This window comes from Schistocerca piceifrons, chromosome 2 (genome assembly GCF_021461385.2).
Source record: "Schistocerca piceifrons isolate TAMUIC-IGC-003096 chromosome 2, iqSchPice1.1, whole genome shotgun sequence".
In the NCBI taxonomy this organism is placed as follows: domain Eukaryota; kingdom Metazoa; phylum Arthropoda; class Insecta; order Orthoptera; family Acrididae; genus Schistocerca; species Schistocerca piceifrons.
Genome location: NC_060139.1, coordinates 454,239,703 through 454,258,352, shown reverse-complemented (window position 1 = coordinate 454,258,352; position 18,650 = coordinate 454,239,703). Strand labels below are relative to the sequence as shown.

Genomic DNA, 18,650 nt, shown 5'->3' with positions numbered 1-18,650 from the left:
AATCCTCACTAGATCCCTACATTTTGGAAAAAAGAGCGAAAAGCGTAGGGACACGTCGCTACGGTTGGCAGCTGTGCAAGCAACCCCCTTCTTAGTTTTTCGTTGCCAAACGTGGTGCGTATTTCCAAAGTCAATAGAACTTTTATATGTGGTTTTATTTATAAAAGTCACTGATAATTATTTATATGTAGTCAAAATATCAGGCACATGTTGGTAACTTTAACATCTCCACTTTTGTGTAGCGATCACAGTCTATATAAGTACAATTTAGCATTCCCGTTTTCAATAGTCTTAGTGATTCGATTAGGGTAGTTGTTGTTCACACTCCTAAATTTGTAATGTTTATTATGTGATTAATTTATTTAATGTTGTATTTTTTCTATACACTACGTTTTAGGTTTTGAATATTGTGTTAGTGTTACAAAAAACCAAAACTGAAGTTGGTACCAATATTTCTGTGAATTAAGCGTGTTTCTAAAATTCAGTTTGAGACGCAGGTTACATATTTAACACTTGAATTTTATCAACGCTCAACAGTTGTGACATAATTTAAAATGCAATATGTTTACTGTTTCCTCTAAACTTTTCACTGATGTTAGTGTAACTAACTGAGATTAGTTGTCGCAAGGTGATAGATAACATTTTGTAAATCAGTAAGTTTCGAAGCTAAGTGTCTGACCAGATTACGGTGTGTATCAGATTGTGTTCTTTATTAATTTGGTTAATTTTTCGATTTTTTGTATAGGATAACATCATTGTCGAAGTAAATCAAGCATTAGCCGCAGTTAAATTGCTTCTAGGATGTTATACATGGTGATTCAAAAAGAAAGAGCATATTTCAATTGTTTATTACAAACTATAAAAGATAGCAGCACACTGTGGATGTCACTGAATGGAGGAAGGTTCAAAGTTTTGACACAGCTACGCTGTTCTTTGTTTGTAGCAACGTGGCGACTGCACGACAAGAGAAATCATTTTGCATGTTAGAATTTGCGCTAAGTCAATCCATTGCTCCAGTGTAAGGTGCATTCCGCCGAAGAGTCAACAACAAGCCGCCTCTGTACAAGCACCTTTGTGACTGGCATACAAAATTCTTGGAAGTTGGTTGCATATGCAGAGGGAAGAGCACTGGTCGGCCACGCACGCCTGATGAAAATGTCGAGCGTATCCGAGATGCGTTCAGACGGACCTCTCGGAACTCCTCGAGGCGGGCAGGTCAGTAACTTCAACTTCCACAGACAACGATGTGTTCTCAAACCATGCCTGCATATGAAGCCGTACAAGTTGCAGTTACTGTAGCAATTGCATCCCGGCGAGCATAACAAAATGTGAGAATTTTACATTTCAGTTCTTGTGGGTGGGGCAGACGACACTTTTTCCGAACGACTCATCCTTCCTGACGAATCGACGTTTCATCCGTCGGGTAAAGTAAACCGCCATAATGTAGAAGTTGGAGGTCACAAAATCTTAGCATCTTCGGCGTACTTGAATGAGACTCACCGAAACCGAAGGTATTTTGTACCATTTCTGTTCACAAAGTTTATGGAGCTTTCTTTTCTGCGGAGGAATCTCTGATAGACGTGCCATACTTGGACACGCTTGTTTCCTCAACTTCACACAGATTCCAATGACCGAGCGAGGCGACACAATGTTTTTCACACTGGATTCGCGTTCGGGAGGGCAATGGTTCAAACCCGCTTCCGATCATCCAGATATAGGTTTTCGGTGATTTCCCTAAACCGCTCCGACCTGGATGGTTCATTTGAAAGGGCACGGCCAATTTCCTTCCCCAACCTTGGGGGAGCTTGTGCTCTATCTCTAATGATCTCGATGTTGACGGGACGTTAAACTCAATCTTCCTTCCAAGATTCCAATTATTTCATTTTTATGCATGACTGCCTCACTTTCACCTTGAGGTGCGGCGTTATCTTAACAACACCATCCCACAACGTTGGATTAGAAGAGGTGAAGAGCAAGATCTTGTTCATTGCTTTTGGCCTCCCATGTCACCGAACCTCACAGCTTGCGATTTTTATCTGTGGAGCAAAGGCTTTGTCCCAGCTATGGCAGCTACTCTTCAAAAGCTGAGAAATCGACTTCATGAAGCTCTCACTTCAATAAACAGGGGCGTGTGGAATGAAGTGGACTACCGTTTCGATGTTGCATGGTGCTCATGCTGAGTGTGTGGTACAGGGTCTTTGCGAACACAAAACATTTAACCTTTCTCTATCCAGTAACATGTGCAATGTCTTTCTATCTTTCATCGTTTGTCTGTAATAAACAGCTGAAATCTGTTCTTTCAGTTTGAATCACCCTGTCGGATAGACTGTCAGTGACAGAGCACCTCGTGTTCCTGCTGCTAAGAAGGCGAACAGTACACCATTCGTTTGTTGTACATTTTTATTTATTTACAGATACCTGTGAAGTTACTAGATTATTTTTGTAATTTCTTGCGTGTTCGAGTGCTTACCAGGCACAAGCTTTTATTTTAATAACAGTGTAGCATACCGTACCGACATTGCTATCGACCCTTATATCTACCCTCAGATCGTACAGGCTTTTATTTGTTTTGGTTAGTGTAGCTCAGTGTCGTTTAGACCATTAGTGAGAGAGCAGTTCGAAGTCCTGCTGCTGATAAGCCGAGTACATTGTTTGTGTTTTATACATTTTTACGAGCTTCAAACGGGAGCGACTACAGTAATGGATAGGAACTGTGATTGCTGTGTACAGATGCAAACTGAGTTGGCGACCCATCGCTCACAGCTCCAGGCTGCGTTGGCTTCCGTCACACAGCTTGAGGCTGCTGCCAAGGGGCATCACTGTGGGGGGTCTGATGCGGGGATGCGAGAGACGTCAAGCATGTCCCACGTGTTCCCCGTTTGGTCCGCTGATGTGGCCACCCCAAATACTGACTGAACAGAGGTTGACCCTTCACCCGTGTTCGAGTGGGAGATCATTCCAAAGTCTGGCAGGCAGTGAAAGACTTTCTGAGGGGCCGATCGTAGGGCCCCCCAGGTTCGTTTGACGAACAGATTTCGGGCGTTATCTGTGGCCGACGATGTCTTTGAGAAGGATACAGTCGTCCTCTTTGTTCCAGAGGAAGCTTCTCAGCCTGCAAGGTCTGGGCATTCACAGGGGTGGGTTTGCTGGTAGTTGGGAGCTCCAACGTTAGGTGCGTAATGGGGCCCCTTAGGAACATGGCTGCCAAGGATGGGAAGGAAGCCAGTGTGCACTCCGTGTGCATACCGAGAGGAGTCATTCTGGGTGTGGAAAGGGTGCTTCCAGATGCCGTGAAGAGTAAAGGGTGCAGCTAACTGCAGGTGGTGGCTCATGTCGGTACCAATGACGTATGTCGCTTTGGATCGGAGGAGATTCTCTCTGGTTTCGGGGGGTCTAGCGGAAATGATAAAGACTGCCAGTCTTACTTGCGAGATCAAGGTGGAGCTCACCATCTGCAGCATCGTCGATAGAACCGACTGTGGTCCTTGGGTGCAGAGTCGAGTGGAGGGTCTGAATCAGAGGCTCAGGCGGTTCCGTGACCTTGTAGGCTGCAGATTCCTTAACTTGCGCCATCGGGTGGTGGGTTTCCAGGTTCGCTTAATAGGTCAGGAGTCCACTACATACTACACACAGGAAGCGGCTACACGGGTAGCGTGGGCTGTGTGGAAGAGACTGAGCGGTTTTTTTTAGGTTAGAGAGCCTCAGGGAACCACAGAAAGGGCGTCCGTCTAAAAGAGGGCAAGCAAAACACAGTAAGTTAGTCGCAGAAACGATCGGTATTGTAGTTGTGAACTGACGTAGCTGTGTTGGGAAAGAACCAAAGCTCTAAGCCCTAATAGAAAGCACTGAAGCTCAAGTAGTTACAGGTACAGAAATCTGGCTAAAGCCGGAAATAAGTTCAGCATAAATTTTTTCTAACGATCTAACAGTGTTCAGAAAGGATAGATTAAATACAATTGATGGTGGACTATTTATTGCTGTCACAAGTAGTTTGCCTTGTAGTGAAATTGAAGTAGATAGTTCCTGCTAAATAGTATTGGTAGAGGTTATTCTTGGCAATTGGACTAAACTATTAAACGATTCAGAAGATATAGTTGCTGAACAGTTTAAAGAAAACTTTTATTTCAAATAGGTACCCCACTCATACAATTATAGTCCGTGGTGACTTTAATCTTCTGGAAAAATTATACATTTAAAGCCGGCGGCAGGCATAAAACGTCATCCGAAATTGTACTGAATGCTTTCCCAGAAAATTATTTTGAATAGTTAGTTCATGAGCCCACTCAAAGCGTAAATGGTTGCGAAAGCATACTTGACCTGTTAACAATAAATAATCCGGGACAAATAGTGAGTATCGTGACAATACAGGGATTAGCGACGACAAGGCAGTAGCTGCTAGGCTGAATACCGTAATTCCTACAACCAAAAAAAAAGAAACGCAAAGTATATCTATTTAAAAAAAGCTGACAAAAATGCTCTTAACGCCTTTTTAAGAGACAGTGTGCCTCCTTCCGATCTGATCATGTAGGCGTGAAAAAGTTGTGGAATGATTTCAAAGAGATAGTATCGACAGCAACTGAGAGATATATACCACATAAATTAATAAGTGATGGTACTGATACCCCTTGGTACACAAAACGGGCCAGATCGCTGTTGCAGAAGCAGCGAAAAAAGCATGCCAAATTTAGAAGAACGCAAAATTCCCAAGACTGGCAAAGTTTTGCAGAAGTTCGAAATATAGCACGTACTTCAATGCGAGATGCTTTCAATAATTTCCACCACGAAACTGTCTCGAAATCTGGCAGAAAACCCAAAGAGATTCTGGTCATACATAAAGCACGCCAGTGGCAAGACGCAATCAAAACCTTCACTGCGCGATAACAACGGTGAAGTCACTGATGACAGTGCCTCTAAAGCAGAGTTATTAAACACGATTTCCGACACTCCTTCATCAAAGAAGACGAAGTAAATATTCCTAAATTCCAATCAAGAACAACTGCCAAGATGAGAAACATAGAAACAGATATCCTCGATGTCGCAAAGCAGTTTAAATCACTTAATAAAAGCAAGGCTTCCGGTCCAGATTGTATGCCAGTCAGGTTCCTCTCAGAGTATGCTAATACAATAGCTCCATATTTAGCAATTATATACAACCGCTCGCTCACAGAAATATCGATACCTAAAGACTAAAAAATTGTTCAAGTCACACCAATACCCAAAACGGGAACAGGCTCATATCACTAACGTCGATTTGCCGTAGGGTTTTGGAACATTTACAGTATTCGAACATTATGAAATACCTGTAAGAAAACAATTTATTGACACATAGTCAGCACGGATTCAGAAAATATCGTTCTTGTGAAAGACAACAAGCTCTTTATACTCATGAAGTAATGAGTGCTATCGATTGATTCCATATTTTTAGATTTCCAGAAGGCTTTCGACACCGTTCCTCACAAGCGTCTTCTAACCAAATTGCGTGCCTATGGAATGTCGCCTCAGTTGTGAGACTGGATTCGTGATTTCCCGTCAGAAATGTCACAGTTCGTAGTAATAGACGGAAAGTCATCGAGTAAAACAGAACTAATATCCGGCGTTCCCCAAGGAAGTGTTATAGGCCCTCTATTGTTCCTGATCTATATTAACGACTTAGGAGACAATCTCAGTAGCCGTCATAATTTGTTTGCAGATTATGCTGTCATTTACCGTCTTGTATAGCCATCAGATGATCAAAACGGCTTGCAAAATGATTTGGATAAGCTATCTGTATGGTGCGAAAAGTGGCAATTGACCCTGAATAAAGAAAAGTGTGAAGTTATTCACATGAGTACTAAAAGAAATCAGCTAAATTTCGATTAGGCGATAAGTCACACAAATCTGAGGGCTGTAAATCCAGTTAAATACTTATGGTTTACAATTACAAATAACCTAAATTGGAACGATCACATAGATAATGTTGTGGGCAGAGACAACCAAAGACTGCGATTCATTGGCAGAAAACTTAGCAGGTGCAACAGGTGTACTAAAGAGACTACTTACATCACGTTTGCCCGCCCTATTCTGGGGTATTGCTGTGCGGTGTGGGATCCACATCAGATGAGACTGACGGATCACATCGAAAAAAGTACAAAGAAGGGCAGCTCGTTTTGTATTATCAGGAAGTAGGGGGGGGGGGGGATGTAATGTCACAGACATGATAAGTGAATTGGAGTGGCAATCATTAAAACAAAGGCGTTTTTCGTTGCGACGGGATCTTCTCATGAAATTTCAATCACCAGTTTTCTCCTCCGATTGCTAAAACATTCTGATTTTTCCCGCGCGCCGTTCGAGAGTGGAACGGTGACAGACAGCTTGAAGGTGGTTCATTGAACCCACTGCCAGGCACTTTATTGTGAATAGCAGAGTAATCACGTAGATGTAGATGTAGATTTATATATGTAGGTGGTCTCGAACGTGACTGTAATAAATTATGAAGGGACTTCAAAAGGTAATTTATACATTATTATGTCAGGTCAAGTAACTTTTACTGAATGCTGCACTGCACTTCAGATTGACTCAGATGCATGACACTGTTTTCCAAAATTGTCATCAAGTCTCTGTAAACAAAGGTCGGAACTCCCTAACAGTCGTTCAATTCCTGGACGACATAAAACCACTCCTTGGTCAAAGATGCCATTCGAGCATCGCTGTGTGAGTGTTCTCGTCATCGAAAATCTCTTCCTCCCCACAAGTTCTCTCAGCTTGCCAGAAAGACAGAAGTCGCACAGGGCAAAATGTGGGCTTCCCGATCAGCATCAATTACATTTGTGCGACCCTGGTGAAATTGTTGGCACCACTTCATTACGGATGCAGGCGACATTACATCTGGTCATATACCGCCAGAATTTCACAGTGAATCAGTGTGCAATTTAGACGTTTCGCTCAAGCGGATCGTACTTTTCCACACTCTTCAACTGTGGAGTACGTTTTCACGTGCCGCGCCATTTCAGGTGCACACTATGGTGCACCTGTTATTCCTACGGCACCAGCACTGTGTGTGCAGGAAACGTGAAAAAAGTTTTTGCGACAATGCTTCGCTGTTGTTTCACAATCCTCTTAGCGTTGGACGAATGTGTAACTTACTTTCTGAACTTTCTAGGTACTATGTGACAGAATCATTTCTTTTTTTACCAGTATGCGAGAAGATAAAGCGACTATTTTGTAATTTATGAGCTTAAATATCTGATGCATATCTATTTATCTATTGATTTCATTTACAGACATCTGAGCGTAGAAAACTGTACTGAAGTACAGCCTGTTTCATTAAAAGTGGTATGAGAAATACTCCGTGATATCCGCCGTCATGTGGCTTTCAGAGCATACGTTAGATGAATTTTTAATTTTGGCAGAAATCATGTACCAGGTGATCGAAAAGTCAGAATAAATTTGAAAACTGAATAAATCACAGAATAATGTAGATAGAGAGGTACAAATTGACACACATGCTTGGAATGACATGGGGTTTTATTAGAACCAAAATAAATACAAAAGTTCAAAAAATGTCCGACAAATGGCGCTTCATCTGATCAGAATAGCAATAATTAGCATAACAAAGTAAGACAAAGCAAAGATGATGTTCTTTACAGGAAATGCTCAATATGTCCACCATCATTCCTCAATAATAGCTGTAGTCGAGGAATAATGTGAACAGCACTGTAAAGCATGTCCGGAGTTATGGCGAAGCATTGGCGTCGGATGTTGTCTTTCAGCATCCCTAGAGATGTCGGTCGATCACGATACACTTGCGGCTTCAGGTAACCCCAAAGCCAATAATCGCACGGACTGAGGTCTGGGGACCTGGGAGGCCAAGCATGGTGAAAGTGGCGGCTGAGCACACTATCATCACCAAACGACGCGCGCAAGAGATCTGTCGGACATTTCGTGAACTTTTTTTTTTTTTTTTGTTCCAGTAAAACCCTATGTCATTCCAACCATGTGTGTCAATTTTTACCTCTCTATCTACATTATTCCGTGGTTTATTAAGTTTTCAAATTTATACTGACTTTTTGATCACCCGGTATTTAGTCTCTAAGATATTCTTAGTGGCTATACACTGTCCAGTCACATCAATATGACCTCCTGTCAAAAGCCTGAGTGACCACCTTTTGTAAGATGATCCGCTGCGAGACGTGCAGAAAGAGAGTCAGTCAGTGAGGTACTGGAAGGTACAGGCAGAAATATGGTGCCACGCAGACTCCACTGCCGAGGCCAGCTGCGCTGGGTTTCTCCGTTGAGGATCCGTGGTGCGAACAGCCCGATCGAGCGGATCCCAAAGACTCTCGATTGGGTTTAAATTCAGGGATTTTAGTGGTCAGGGGGATTACAATAGCTGATAGATGTCATTGTGCCGAGGAAAAAGAAACTGCATGTATGGGTGGACATGGTTCCCAAAGGTAGATGAATACTTGTGTTGATCCACTGTGTCTTCCAGAATGACGAGATCACCCAAGGAATGCCACAGAATCATTCCACAGGCTATGACGCTCCCTCCCCCAGCCTGGAACCTTGTCTTCCAGACGTTTCACGCAGTACACGCCAACAACTATCTGTCTGATGGAGCGTGTACAATATGATTCATTCGAAATGGCCACCTGTCGCCACTCTGTGCACGTCCAGATCCGGTACTGGCGTCCAAGTTCCAGCCTTCGTCGCCGATGAACAACAGTCAGCACGGGTGCACAAACCAGGCACCTGCTGCAGAGGCCCACACGCAGCAACGTTCATAGAACAGTTCTCGAGGGGACCCTGTTTATAGCCCGTTGGTTCATCAGGGCAGTCTCGTGCTCAGCAGTTTCAGGTCTATTCCCCCATACACATCTGTGCAGCTGTCGCTCACCCCTGTTATCTACTGCCCCTGGTGCACCCTTTCCGCATCATGACTACGACTGCACTGAAACTTCCTGGCAGATTAAAACTGTGACGACCCGAGACTCGAACTCGGAACCCTTGCCTTTCGCGGGCAAGTGCTCTACCGAGTGCGCTACCCAAGCACGACTCACGACCCGTCCTCAAAGCTTCAGTTCTGCCAGTACCTCGTCTCGCCGGCCGGAGTGGCCGAGCGGTTCTAGGTGCTACAGTCTGGACCCGTGTGACCGCTACGGTCGCAGGTTCGAATCCTGCCTCGGGCATTGATGTGTGTGATATCCTTTGGGTTTTTTTTTTTTTTTTTTTTTTTTTTGTGGCGCACAACTTCAATGGTCATTAGCGCCCTGACTACGTTAAGAATGCACCGCGAGGCACAAGTTAAAACAACAACTAAAAGGGAAAACACGATAAAAGACAGACTGACAGGCATAGGATTAAAAAACAGCATCATCAAATGCCCTTAGAGAGGTTTGTCAAATTGATAAAATGAAGAACACGAGCAGCTGCTCGTGGGTCATCCGCTAAAATGGCATCTAAAGTACATGGCAGGTTAAGATCTAGACGCAGTGTGTTAAAATCCGGACACGACATTAAAATGTGGCGGACCGTCAGCAATTGCCCACATGGGCAGAACGGCGCCGGCGCAGCCGTCAGCAGATGGCGATGGCTGAACCGGCAGTGTCCAATGCGTAACCGGGCCAAAACGACCTCCTCCCGCCGAGAAGGGCGGGAGGAGGACGTCCAAGCCGCGGGAAGAGGTTTCAAGGCCCGAAGCTTGTTGTCTGTAAGTGCAGCCCAATCGGCATGCCACAGCGATAAAATGCGCCGACAAATGACCCTGCTACAGTCTGATGAAGGGACACAACAAGAAGCTGTCTGAGGCTGGAGGACCGCAGCCTTGGCCGCGGCATCTGCAGCTTCGTTCCCAGGGATACCGACATGGCCAGGGACCCACATAAAGCTAACCGGAAACCGACGTCCACCAGCTGCTGAAGAGAGCATTGGATCCTGTGCACGAAAGGGTGAACCGGATACGGATCACTGAGGCTCTGGATGGCGCTCAGGGAATCGGAGCAGACGACATAAGCAGAATGTTGGTGGCGGCAGATGTAAAGAACAGCCTGGTAGAGGGCAAAGAGCTCAGCTGTGAAGACCGAACAATGGCCATGGAGCCGGTATTTGAAACTTTGTGCCCCGACAATAAAAGAACACCCGACCCCGTCATTGGTCTTTGAGCCATCTGTATAAATGAAGGTCATATTGATGAACTTTGAATGAAGTTCAACAAAACGGGAGTGGTAGACCGAACCGGGGGTAACCTGTTTTGGGAGCGAGCTGAGGTCAAGGTGAACGCGGACCTGAGCCTGGAGCCAAGGTGGCGTGTGGCTCTCGCCCACTCGAAAGGTTGCAGGGAGTGAAAAATTAAGGTGTTGAAGGAGGCGACGAAAGCGAACTCCAGGGGGTAGCAGGGCAGAGACATACAACCCGTATTGACAGTCGAGAGAGTCGTCAAAAAAGGAACGATAAGACGGGTGGTCGGGCATTGACAGTAGCCGACACGCATACCGACAAAGCAGTATATCGCGCCGGTAGGTGAGTGGCAATTCGCCAGCGTCAGCATGAAGACTCTCTACGGGACTAGTATAAAACGCTCCAATCGCAAGTCGCAAACCTCGATGTTGTATGGAGTTGAGGCGGCGTAAGATGGATGGCCGTGCAGAGGAGTATACGAAGCTCCCATAATCCAGCTTGGAGCGGACGATCGACCGATATAGACGAAGCAGGACGGTTCGATCCGCTCCCCACGACATACCACTGAGAACACGGAGGACATTTAAAGAACGGGTACAACGGGCAGCCAAATATGACACATGTGGAGACCAGCTAAGTTTCCTGTCAAATGTAAGACCTAAAAATTTTGTTGTCTCCACGATTGGGAGAGCAACGGGACCGAGTCGTAAGGACGGTGGGAGAAACTCTTTGTAGCGCCAGAAGTTAATACAGACCGTCTTCTCGGCAGAAAAACGGAAGCCATTGGCGACACTCCAGGAGTAAAGACGGTCAAGAGAACGCTGAAGACAGCGCTCCAGGACACGTGTACACTGCGCACTGCAATAGATGGTAAAATCGTCCACGAAAAGGGAGCCTGATACATCAGCTGGGAGGCAATCCATTATTGGATTGATCGCGATGGCGAAGAGAGCGACGCTCAAAACTGAGCCTTGTGGCACCCCATTCTCCTGGCGAAAGGTGTCTGACAGGACAGAACCCACGCGTACCCTGAACTGTCGACCCATTAAAAAAGAACGAATAAAAAGAGGGAGGCGACCGCGAAGGCCCCATGTATGCATGGTGCAGAGAATGCCCGCCCTCCAACAGGTGTCGTAAGCCTTCTCCAAATCAAAGAACACAGCCGCGGTCGGTCGCTTCCGCAAGAAGTTATTCATAATGAAGGTCGACAAGGTAACCAGATGGTCAACAGCAGAGCGGCGCCTACGAAATCCACATTGTACATTGATAAGTAGGCGTCGAGACTCGAGCAGCCAAACCAATCGAGAGTTAACCATTCGCTCCATCACTTTACAGACACAGCTGGTAAGCGAGATGGGTCGATAACTGGAAGGCAAGTGCTTGTCCTTCCCCGGCTTAGGAATCGGGACAACAATAGACTCGCGCCAGCATGCGGGAACATGTCCCTCAATCCAGATGCGGTTGTAAGTACGAAGAAGAAAACCTTTACCCGCAGGAGAAAGGTTCTTCAGTATCTGAATATGAATAGAATCAGGCCCTGGAGCGGAGGACCGTGATCGGCCAAGTGCGTTTTCGAGTTGCCGCATGGTGAATGGGGCATTATAACTTTCACGATTCGAGGAGCGGAAGTTAGGTGGCCTAGCCTCCTCTGCCTGTTTGCGGGGGAGGAAGGCAGGGTGGTAATGAGCGGAGCTCGAAACCTCGGCGAAAAAGCGGCCGAAGGCATTGGAGACATCCTCAGGTGCCACAAGGACGTCATTCGCGACCGTCAAGCCAGAAACTGGTGAGTGGACCTTAGTGCCAGATAGCCGGCGCAGGCTACCCCAGACAAGAGAAGAAGGAGTAAAACTGTTGAAGGTGCTTGTGAAAGCAGCCCAGCTGGCTTTCTTGCTTCCTTTAATAATACGACGACACTGAGCACGTAATCGTTTTTAATTGATACAATTCGCCACTGTAGGGTGGCGTTTAAAGGTGCGTAAAGCACGTCGACGAGCACGTAGAGCGTCTCTACATGCTGCAGTCCACCAGGGGACCGGTACACGACGTGGAGAAGAAGTAGGGTGAGGGATGGAATATTCAGCAGCAGCGAGAATGACTTCCGTGAGGTGTGCGACCTGACGATCGCAGCTGGTCAAGGTTTGATCCTGAAAGGTCGCCCTGGAAGAGAAGAGCCCCCAGTCTGCCTTGGAGATGGTCCAACTAGAGGAGCACGGAGAGGGGGTATGCTGCAGGAGATGGATAACACATGGGAAGTGGTCGCTCGAATATGTATCAGAAAGTGCATACCACTCAAACCGGCGTGCAAGTTGGGGAGTACATATAGAGAGGTCTAAATGGGAATAGGTGTGAGATGTGTCCGAAAGAAAAGTAGGGGCGCCAGTATTGAGGCAGACAAGATTGAGCTGGTTGAAAAGGTCTGCTAACAGGGAGCCCCTCGGGCAGGATGCTGGAGAGCCCCAAAGGGGATGGTGGGCATTGAAGTCTCCAGTTAACAGAAATGGTGCGGGTAGCTGAGCAATAAGTTGCATCATGTCTGCCCTGGTAACGGCAGATGACGATGGAGTGTAAACGGTACAAATGGAAAATGTAAAAGTGGGGAGAGTAATGCGGATGGCAACTGCTTGCAGGCCGGTGTGCAACGTGATGGGATCGTAGTAAATATCATCCCGGACCAGCAACATAACCCCTCCATGAGCCAGGATGCCTACCACAGGGGGTAGGTCAAAACGCACAGAGGTGTAGTGTGCCAAGGCAATTTGATCGCGTGGGCGTAGCTTCGTTTGCTGGAGGGCTACGACGAGCGGACGGTGCAAGCGGAGCAGCAACTTCAAGTCCTCTCGGTTGGAGCGAATGCTGCGAATATTCCAGTGAATAAGTGCCATCGTAAGAAGAAAAGGAAGATGAAAGAAGGGGTCACCTCGAAGGCCGCTGAGGGCCTGGCTTCGAGCGAGCACTGCCGCCGCTATCAGTAGGCGGACAGTCATCGTCCATTGGGTCTATAGGTTCATCGGCCATCTTGGGAAGATGGCCGGGAGGGGGAGCTTCCTCCGCCTGTGAACGGCCAGATGTTCGGCTACCAGCGGTGCGGCCAGGCGAAACGGATGACGGCCTGGGGCGGCAACCGCTGGGTGGCGCAGGAGAAGAAATGCACCGTGGCGGAGAAGGAGAACCGTGCTTCCTATGAGCCTTCTTGGAAGGACGTTTGGTGGAAGTACCGGTCGAAGGCTGGGAGGTCGAGGTACGTAGGAAGTCTGCACGGGACGGTTCCTTCTTGAAGGCCCATGCATCTGACTTCTGGGTCTTCGTCTTGGCAGAAGCTGATGAAGGTGCTTGTGTCTGAGGGGTGACGGGAGGAAGAGGAGACGTCGACCGGGAGATCTTAGCACTGGCCGAACGGACGACCGTGGTGCTGAAGGTCAGATCGCATGTCTGGGTTGCCACCCCCCTGGTAGTCCGAGGAGAGGCGAGGACAGTACTGTATTTCCCCGCTGGGAGCAGCGTGGGCTTCCTACTAGCCAATAGCTTGCGAGCAGCCGAGGTGGACACTTTCTCTTTGACCCGAATTTCTTGGATGCAGCGTTCTTCCTTATAGACAGGACAGTCGCGGGAGGATGCGGCATGGTCACCCTGACAGTTCACACAACGAGGAGACGGACGTGGACAGTCACCCTCATGGGCATCCCTGCCACAAGTGACATATTTAGCCGCATTGGAACAAGACTGTCGAGTGTGATTGAAACGCTGACACTGGTAGCAGCGCGTAGGTGTCGGGACACAGGGGCGAACAGAAATAACCTCGTAGCCCGCCTTGATGCGCGATGGCAGCTTAACACTATCAAAGGTCAAGAAAAGTGTCCGGGTCGGTACAAGGTCATTGTTGACCTTTTTCATGACCCTATGGACAGCCGTCACGCCCTGCTCAGCGAGGAATGATTGAATCTCCTCGTCAGTCAATCCGTCGAGGGAGCTAGTATAGACCACACCACGAGACGAATTCAAAGTTCGGTGAGCTTCCACCCGCACAGGGAACGTGTACAGGAGTGTGGTCCGAAGCAGTTTTTGCGCCTGAAAGGCGCTCTCAGTTTCTAGTAATAAGGTACCGTTACGCAACCTGGTACAAGATTTGACAGATCCGGCTATGGCATCTACACCCTTCTGGATAACGAAAGGGTTGACAGAGGAAAAATCCTTTCCGTCCTCAGATCGAGAAACGACGAGGAACTGTGGGGCAGGCGGTAGTACTTTTGTCACTGGTGGCTGGTCACGTTTCCGTTTTTGGGCAGAAGTCGAGACAGATGGAGTGAAATCCATTGCGGAGGAATCCCCCATGATTGCCAGCGTCTCCGATGGCGCGCTCCTTCCTTGTGGGGACCCTCTCAGAGGGCACTCCCGCCTTAGGTGAATGTTTACACCTCAGGTCACACCTCCCGAGAAACAGACGGAGGGACCAATCGGCATGGTCAGAAGGTATCAGCTCAGGCAATCACCCCTCCCCGGGCCTGGCCTTTACCAGGGGGTACGCGCGTGCCTTACATGTCTACGCAGGGCGGGGAATTACGCGTTACCCCGTCACCGGCTACGCGTGCGAACGCGTGGGTCGGCCTTCAGGCACGCACAGGGAGGAAGGAAGAAGAGGAAAAAGAAGAGAGAGAGGGAGAGAGAGGACAGACTGTCTCAAACGCCGAGGCGGAGACCAGAGAAGGCAAGGAGAAGAAGGTAATGAGAAGGCAAGGAGAAGAAGGCAAGGAGAAGAAGGCAATGAGAAGGCAAGGAGAAGAAGGCAATGAGAAGGCAAGGAGAAGGCAAGGAGAAGAAGGCAATGAGAAGGCAAGGAGAAGAAGACAAGGGAAAGAGTAAGGAAGACAGTGAGGTGGAAAAGAGCAAAGAAAGGAACCAACCAAAGGAAGGAAGAAACGAGAAGGGAAAAAGCAAAATGACCGCAAATAGAGGTCGTGGAACCGTCCGTCTCCGGATGCAGGCGCTAACTGCCCCCTTGAGGGGGAGGGACTCCTTTTAGTCGCCTCTTACGACAGGCAGGAATCCTCGGGCCTATTCTAATCCCCGGACCCGCAGGGGGGGTCCTTAGGTTCGTTAGGTCTAGGGGACTGATGACCTTAGAAGTTAAGTACCATAGTGCTCAGAGCCACTTGAACCATTTGAACCTCGTCTCCTTCCTTCCAAGCTTCACATAACCCCCCCCCCCCCCCCGCGAACCTCGCAGAACTATCACTTCTGGAAGAAAGGATATTGCGGAGATATGGCTTAGCCACAGCTCAGGGCATGTTTCCAGTATGAGATACCCTTTCTTCCAGGAACGTTAATTCTGCGAGGTTCGCGGAGGGACTTCTGTGAAGCTTGGAAGGTAGGAGACGAGATACTGGCAAAATGGAAGCTGTGATGACGGGTCGTGACTCGTGCTTGAGTGGCTCAGTTGGCAGAGCACTTGCCTACGAAAGGCAAAGGTCCTTGGTTCGATTCTCGATGCGGCACACAGTTTTAACCTGCCAGGAAGTTTCATATCAGCGCACACTCCGCTGCAAAGTGAAAATTTCATTCTACGACTGCACCGTTTTCCGCGTCCCCTGACAAGCCTTATACAGGGTGTTACAAAAAGGTACGGCCAAACTTTCAGGAAACATTCCACTCACACAAATAAAGAAAAGATGTTATGCGGACATGTGTCCGTAAACGCTTATTTTCCTTGTTAGAGCTCATTTTAGTTTCGTTCTTCCACCTTCGCTCAATGGTGCACGTTATCATGGGTTCGTACGGGATACTCTACCTGTGCTGCTAGAACATGTGCCTTTACAAGTACGACACAACATGTGGTTCATGCACGATGGAGCTCGTGCACCTTTCAGTCGAAGTGTTCGTACGCTTCTCAACAACAGATTCGGTGACCGATGGATTGGTAGAGGCGGACCAATTCCATGGCCTCCACGCTCTCCTGACCTCAACCCTCTTGACTTTCATTTATGGGGGCATTTGAAAGCTCTTGTCTACGCAACCCCGGTACCAAATGTAGAGACTCTTCGTGTTCGTATTGTGGACGGCTGTGATACAATACGCCATTCTCCAGGGCTGCATCAGCGCATCAGGGATTCCATGCGACGGAGGGTGGATGCATGTATCCTCGCTAACGGAGGACATTTTGAACATTTCCTGTAACAAAGTGTTTGACGTCACGCTGGTACGTTCTGTTGCTGTGTGTTTCCATTCCATGATTAATGTGATTTGAAGAGAAGCAATAAAATGAGCTCTAACATGGAAAATAAGCGTTTCCGGACACATGTCCACATAACATATTTTCTTTCTTTGTGTGTGAGGAATGTTTCCTGAATGTTTGGCCGTACCTTTTTGTAACACCCTGTATACCCTCCACTGCTAGTACTGCCACCTGTTGTCACTGATGGTTATTACATGTTGACGTCGAACATAGCCGGTGGTCACATTAATGTGACTGGACTGTGTAGAACCAGTGTACAGAAAATGTTTGAATGACTTACAGATACTTTAATTCTCTAGGACCCAATTGAACCGACTGCTGCAGGTACAGGGCACGCCGGCTCGAGAAGCTCTGCAAACTGCTGTTCCCTCAAAGGTTCCCACCATCGTGCGGATACATTGGTCGCGCGCGGCTAGCCTTGCCTGCAGAATCCCTGTACACGGAAATCTGACGTCAATCAGCGGAGATTGCTTAATTGGAACATATAGTGGCGCGCTGGAGATGGAAGCGATAGCGGGGCTGCGGTTGCGGCACGTGTATGTCGTGCCAGGAGGGGGCGGGGTGGAGTCACGCGACGGTGGGAAGCGCCCCGCAATATCACAGCGGCGCGGGGCGATCCCGGCACAGAGCGGCGGCTCACCATGCGGGCGACGGCAGCGGCAGCGGCGGCGGTGGCGGCGGCGGCGTGTCTGCTGACGGTGGCCCGGGCGAGCGACGAGGTAACGCGCCTGCGAGCAGGGTGCGAGACCCACGCTGTAGATTAACTACAGCAACTCGTCATTTCTGACAAGTCAATACTCACTAATTAATGTTGTTGTTGTTGTAGTCTTCAGTCCTGAGACTGGTTTGATGCAGCTCTCCATGCTACTCTAACCTGTGCAAGCTTCTTCATCTCCCGGTACCTACTGCAACCTACATCCTTTTGAATTTGCTTAGTATATTCATCTCTTGGTCTCCCTCTACGATTTTTACCCTCCACGTTGAGCTCCAATATTAAATTGGTGATCCCTTGATGCCTCAGAACATGTCCTACCAACCGGTCCCTTCTTCTACTCAAGTTGTGCCACAAACTTCTCCCCAATCCTATTCAATACCTCCTCATTAGTTATGTGATCTACCCATCTAATCTTCAGCATTCTTCTGTAGCACCACATTTCGAAACCTTCTATTCTCTTCTTGTCCAAACTGTTTATCGTCCATGTTTCACTTCCATACATGGCTACACTTTATACAAACACCTTCAGAAATGACTTCCTGACACTTAAGTCTATACTCGATGTTAACAAATTTCTCTTCTTCAGAAACGATTTCCTTGCTATTGCCAGTCAACATTTTATATCCTCTCTTCTTCGACCATCATCAGTTACTTTGCTCCCCAAGTAGCAAAACTCCTTTACTACTTTAAGTGTCTCATTTCCTAATCTAATTCCCTCAGCATCACCCGACTTAATTCGACTACATTCCACTATCCTCGTTTTGCTTTTGTTGATGTTCATCTTATATCCTCCTTTCAAGACACTGTCCATTCCGTTCAACTGCTCTTCCAAGTCCTTTGCTGTCTCTGACAGAATTACAATGTCATCGGCGAACCTCAAAGTTGTGGTTCTCCATGGATTTTAATACCTACTCCGAATTTCTCTTTTGTTTCCTTCACTGGTTGCTCAATATACAGATGGAATAACATCGGGGAGAGGCTACAACCCTGTCTGACTCCCTTCCCAACCACTGCTTCCCTTTCATGTCCCTCGGCCCTTATAACTGCCATCTGCTTTCCGTACAAGTTGTAAATAGCTTTTCGCTCCCTGTATTTTGTTGTATCCTAGCCAGTAATGCCAACCGAGCCCGCTGCCAAAAGGTTGGCAGCATCAAAGTACGGACGCCGTCCGCATAAGCATCGCCAGCGAGACAGGAAATCGCCGCAAGTCTGCGCGCGCCACCGCTGGCTTCTGGCTTCTTAAGCGCTGGAGTCGCGAGCGCTAGGACAGTTCTGTATTCGCCGCTCAGTTGTATACTCGCCACCGAATTGTGTACTTGCTAGTCAGTTGTGTGTTCATCGCAGAAGAGTTGTTGTTTGTCGTCAGCCGACGCAGACCTAGCCGCTCCGACTCGAACTAGACAGATTTCTGTAGACACCGAGTTCCCTACTGTGTTTCTGTATCTTATCAATAAAGATAAGTACCGACTTTTATTTAATCAGAGTGTTTGGGGTTTCATCTTTCTGTTTACTGTTCCAGCGGACCGGTCGGCCCGCTATTAAAAGTGTGGCGGT

General features: G+C 47.6%; 1 protein-coding gene across 1 annotated transcript in view; it reads left to right on the top strand.

Annotated features, from left to right (window-relative positions):
* The first annotated feature begins 17,006 nt into the window (after window positions 1-17,006).
* The window catches only part of LOC124777560, a 76,899-nt gene continuing 75,255 nt past the window's right edge, over window positions 17,007-18,650 (top strand). Inside the window, exon 1 of the mRNA XM_047253015.1 lies at window positions 17,007-17,100. Within this exon, the coding sequence (XP_047108971.1) occupies window positions 17,023-17,100 (78 nt within the window). The 5' untranslated portion in view covers window positions 17,007-17,022. The remainder of the gene's footprint in view (window positions 17,101-18,650) is intronic.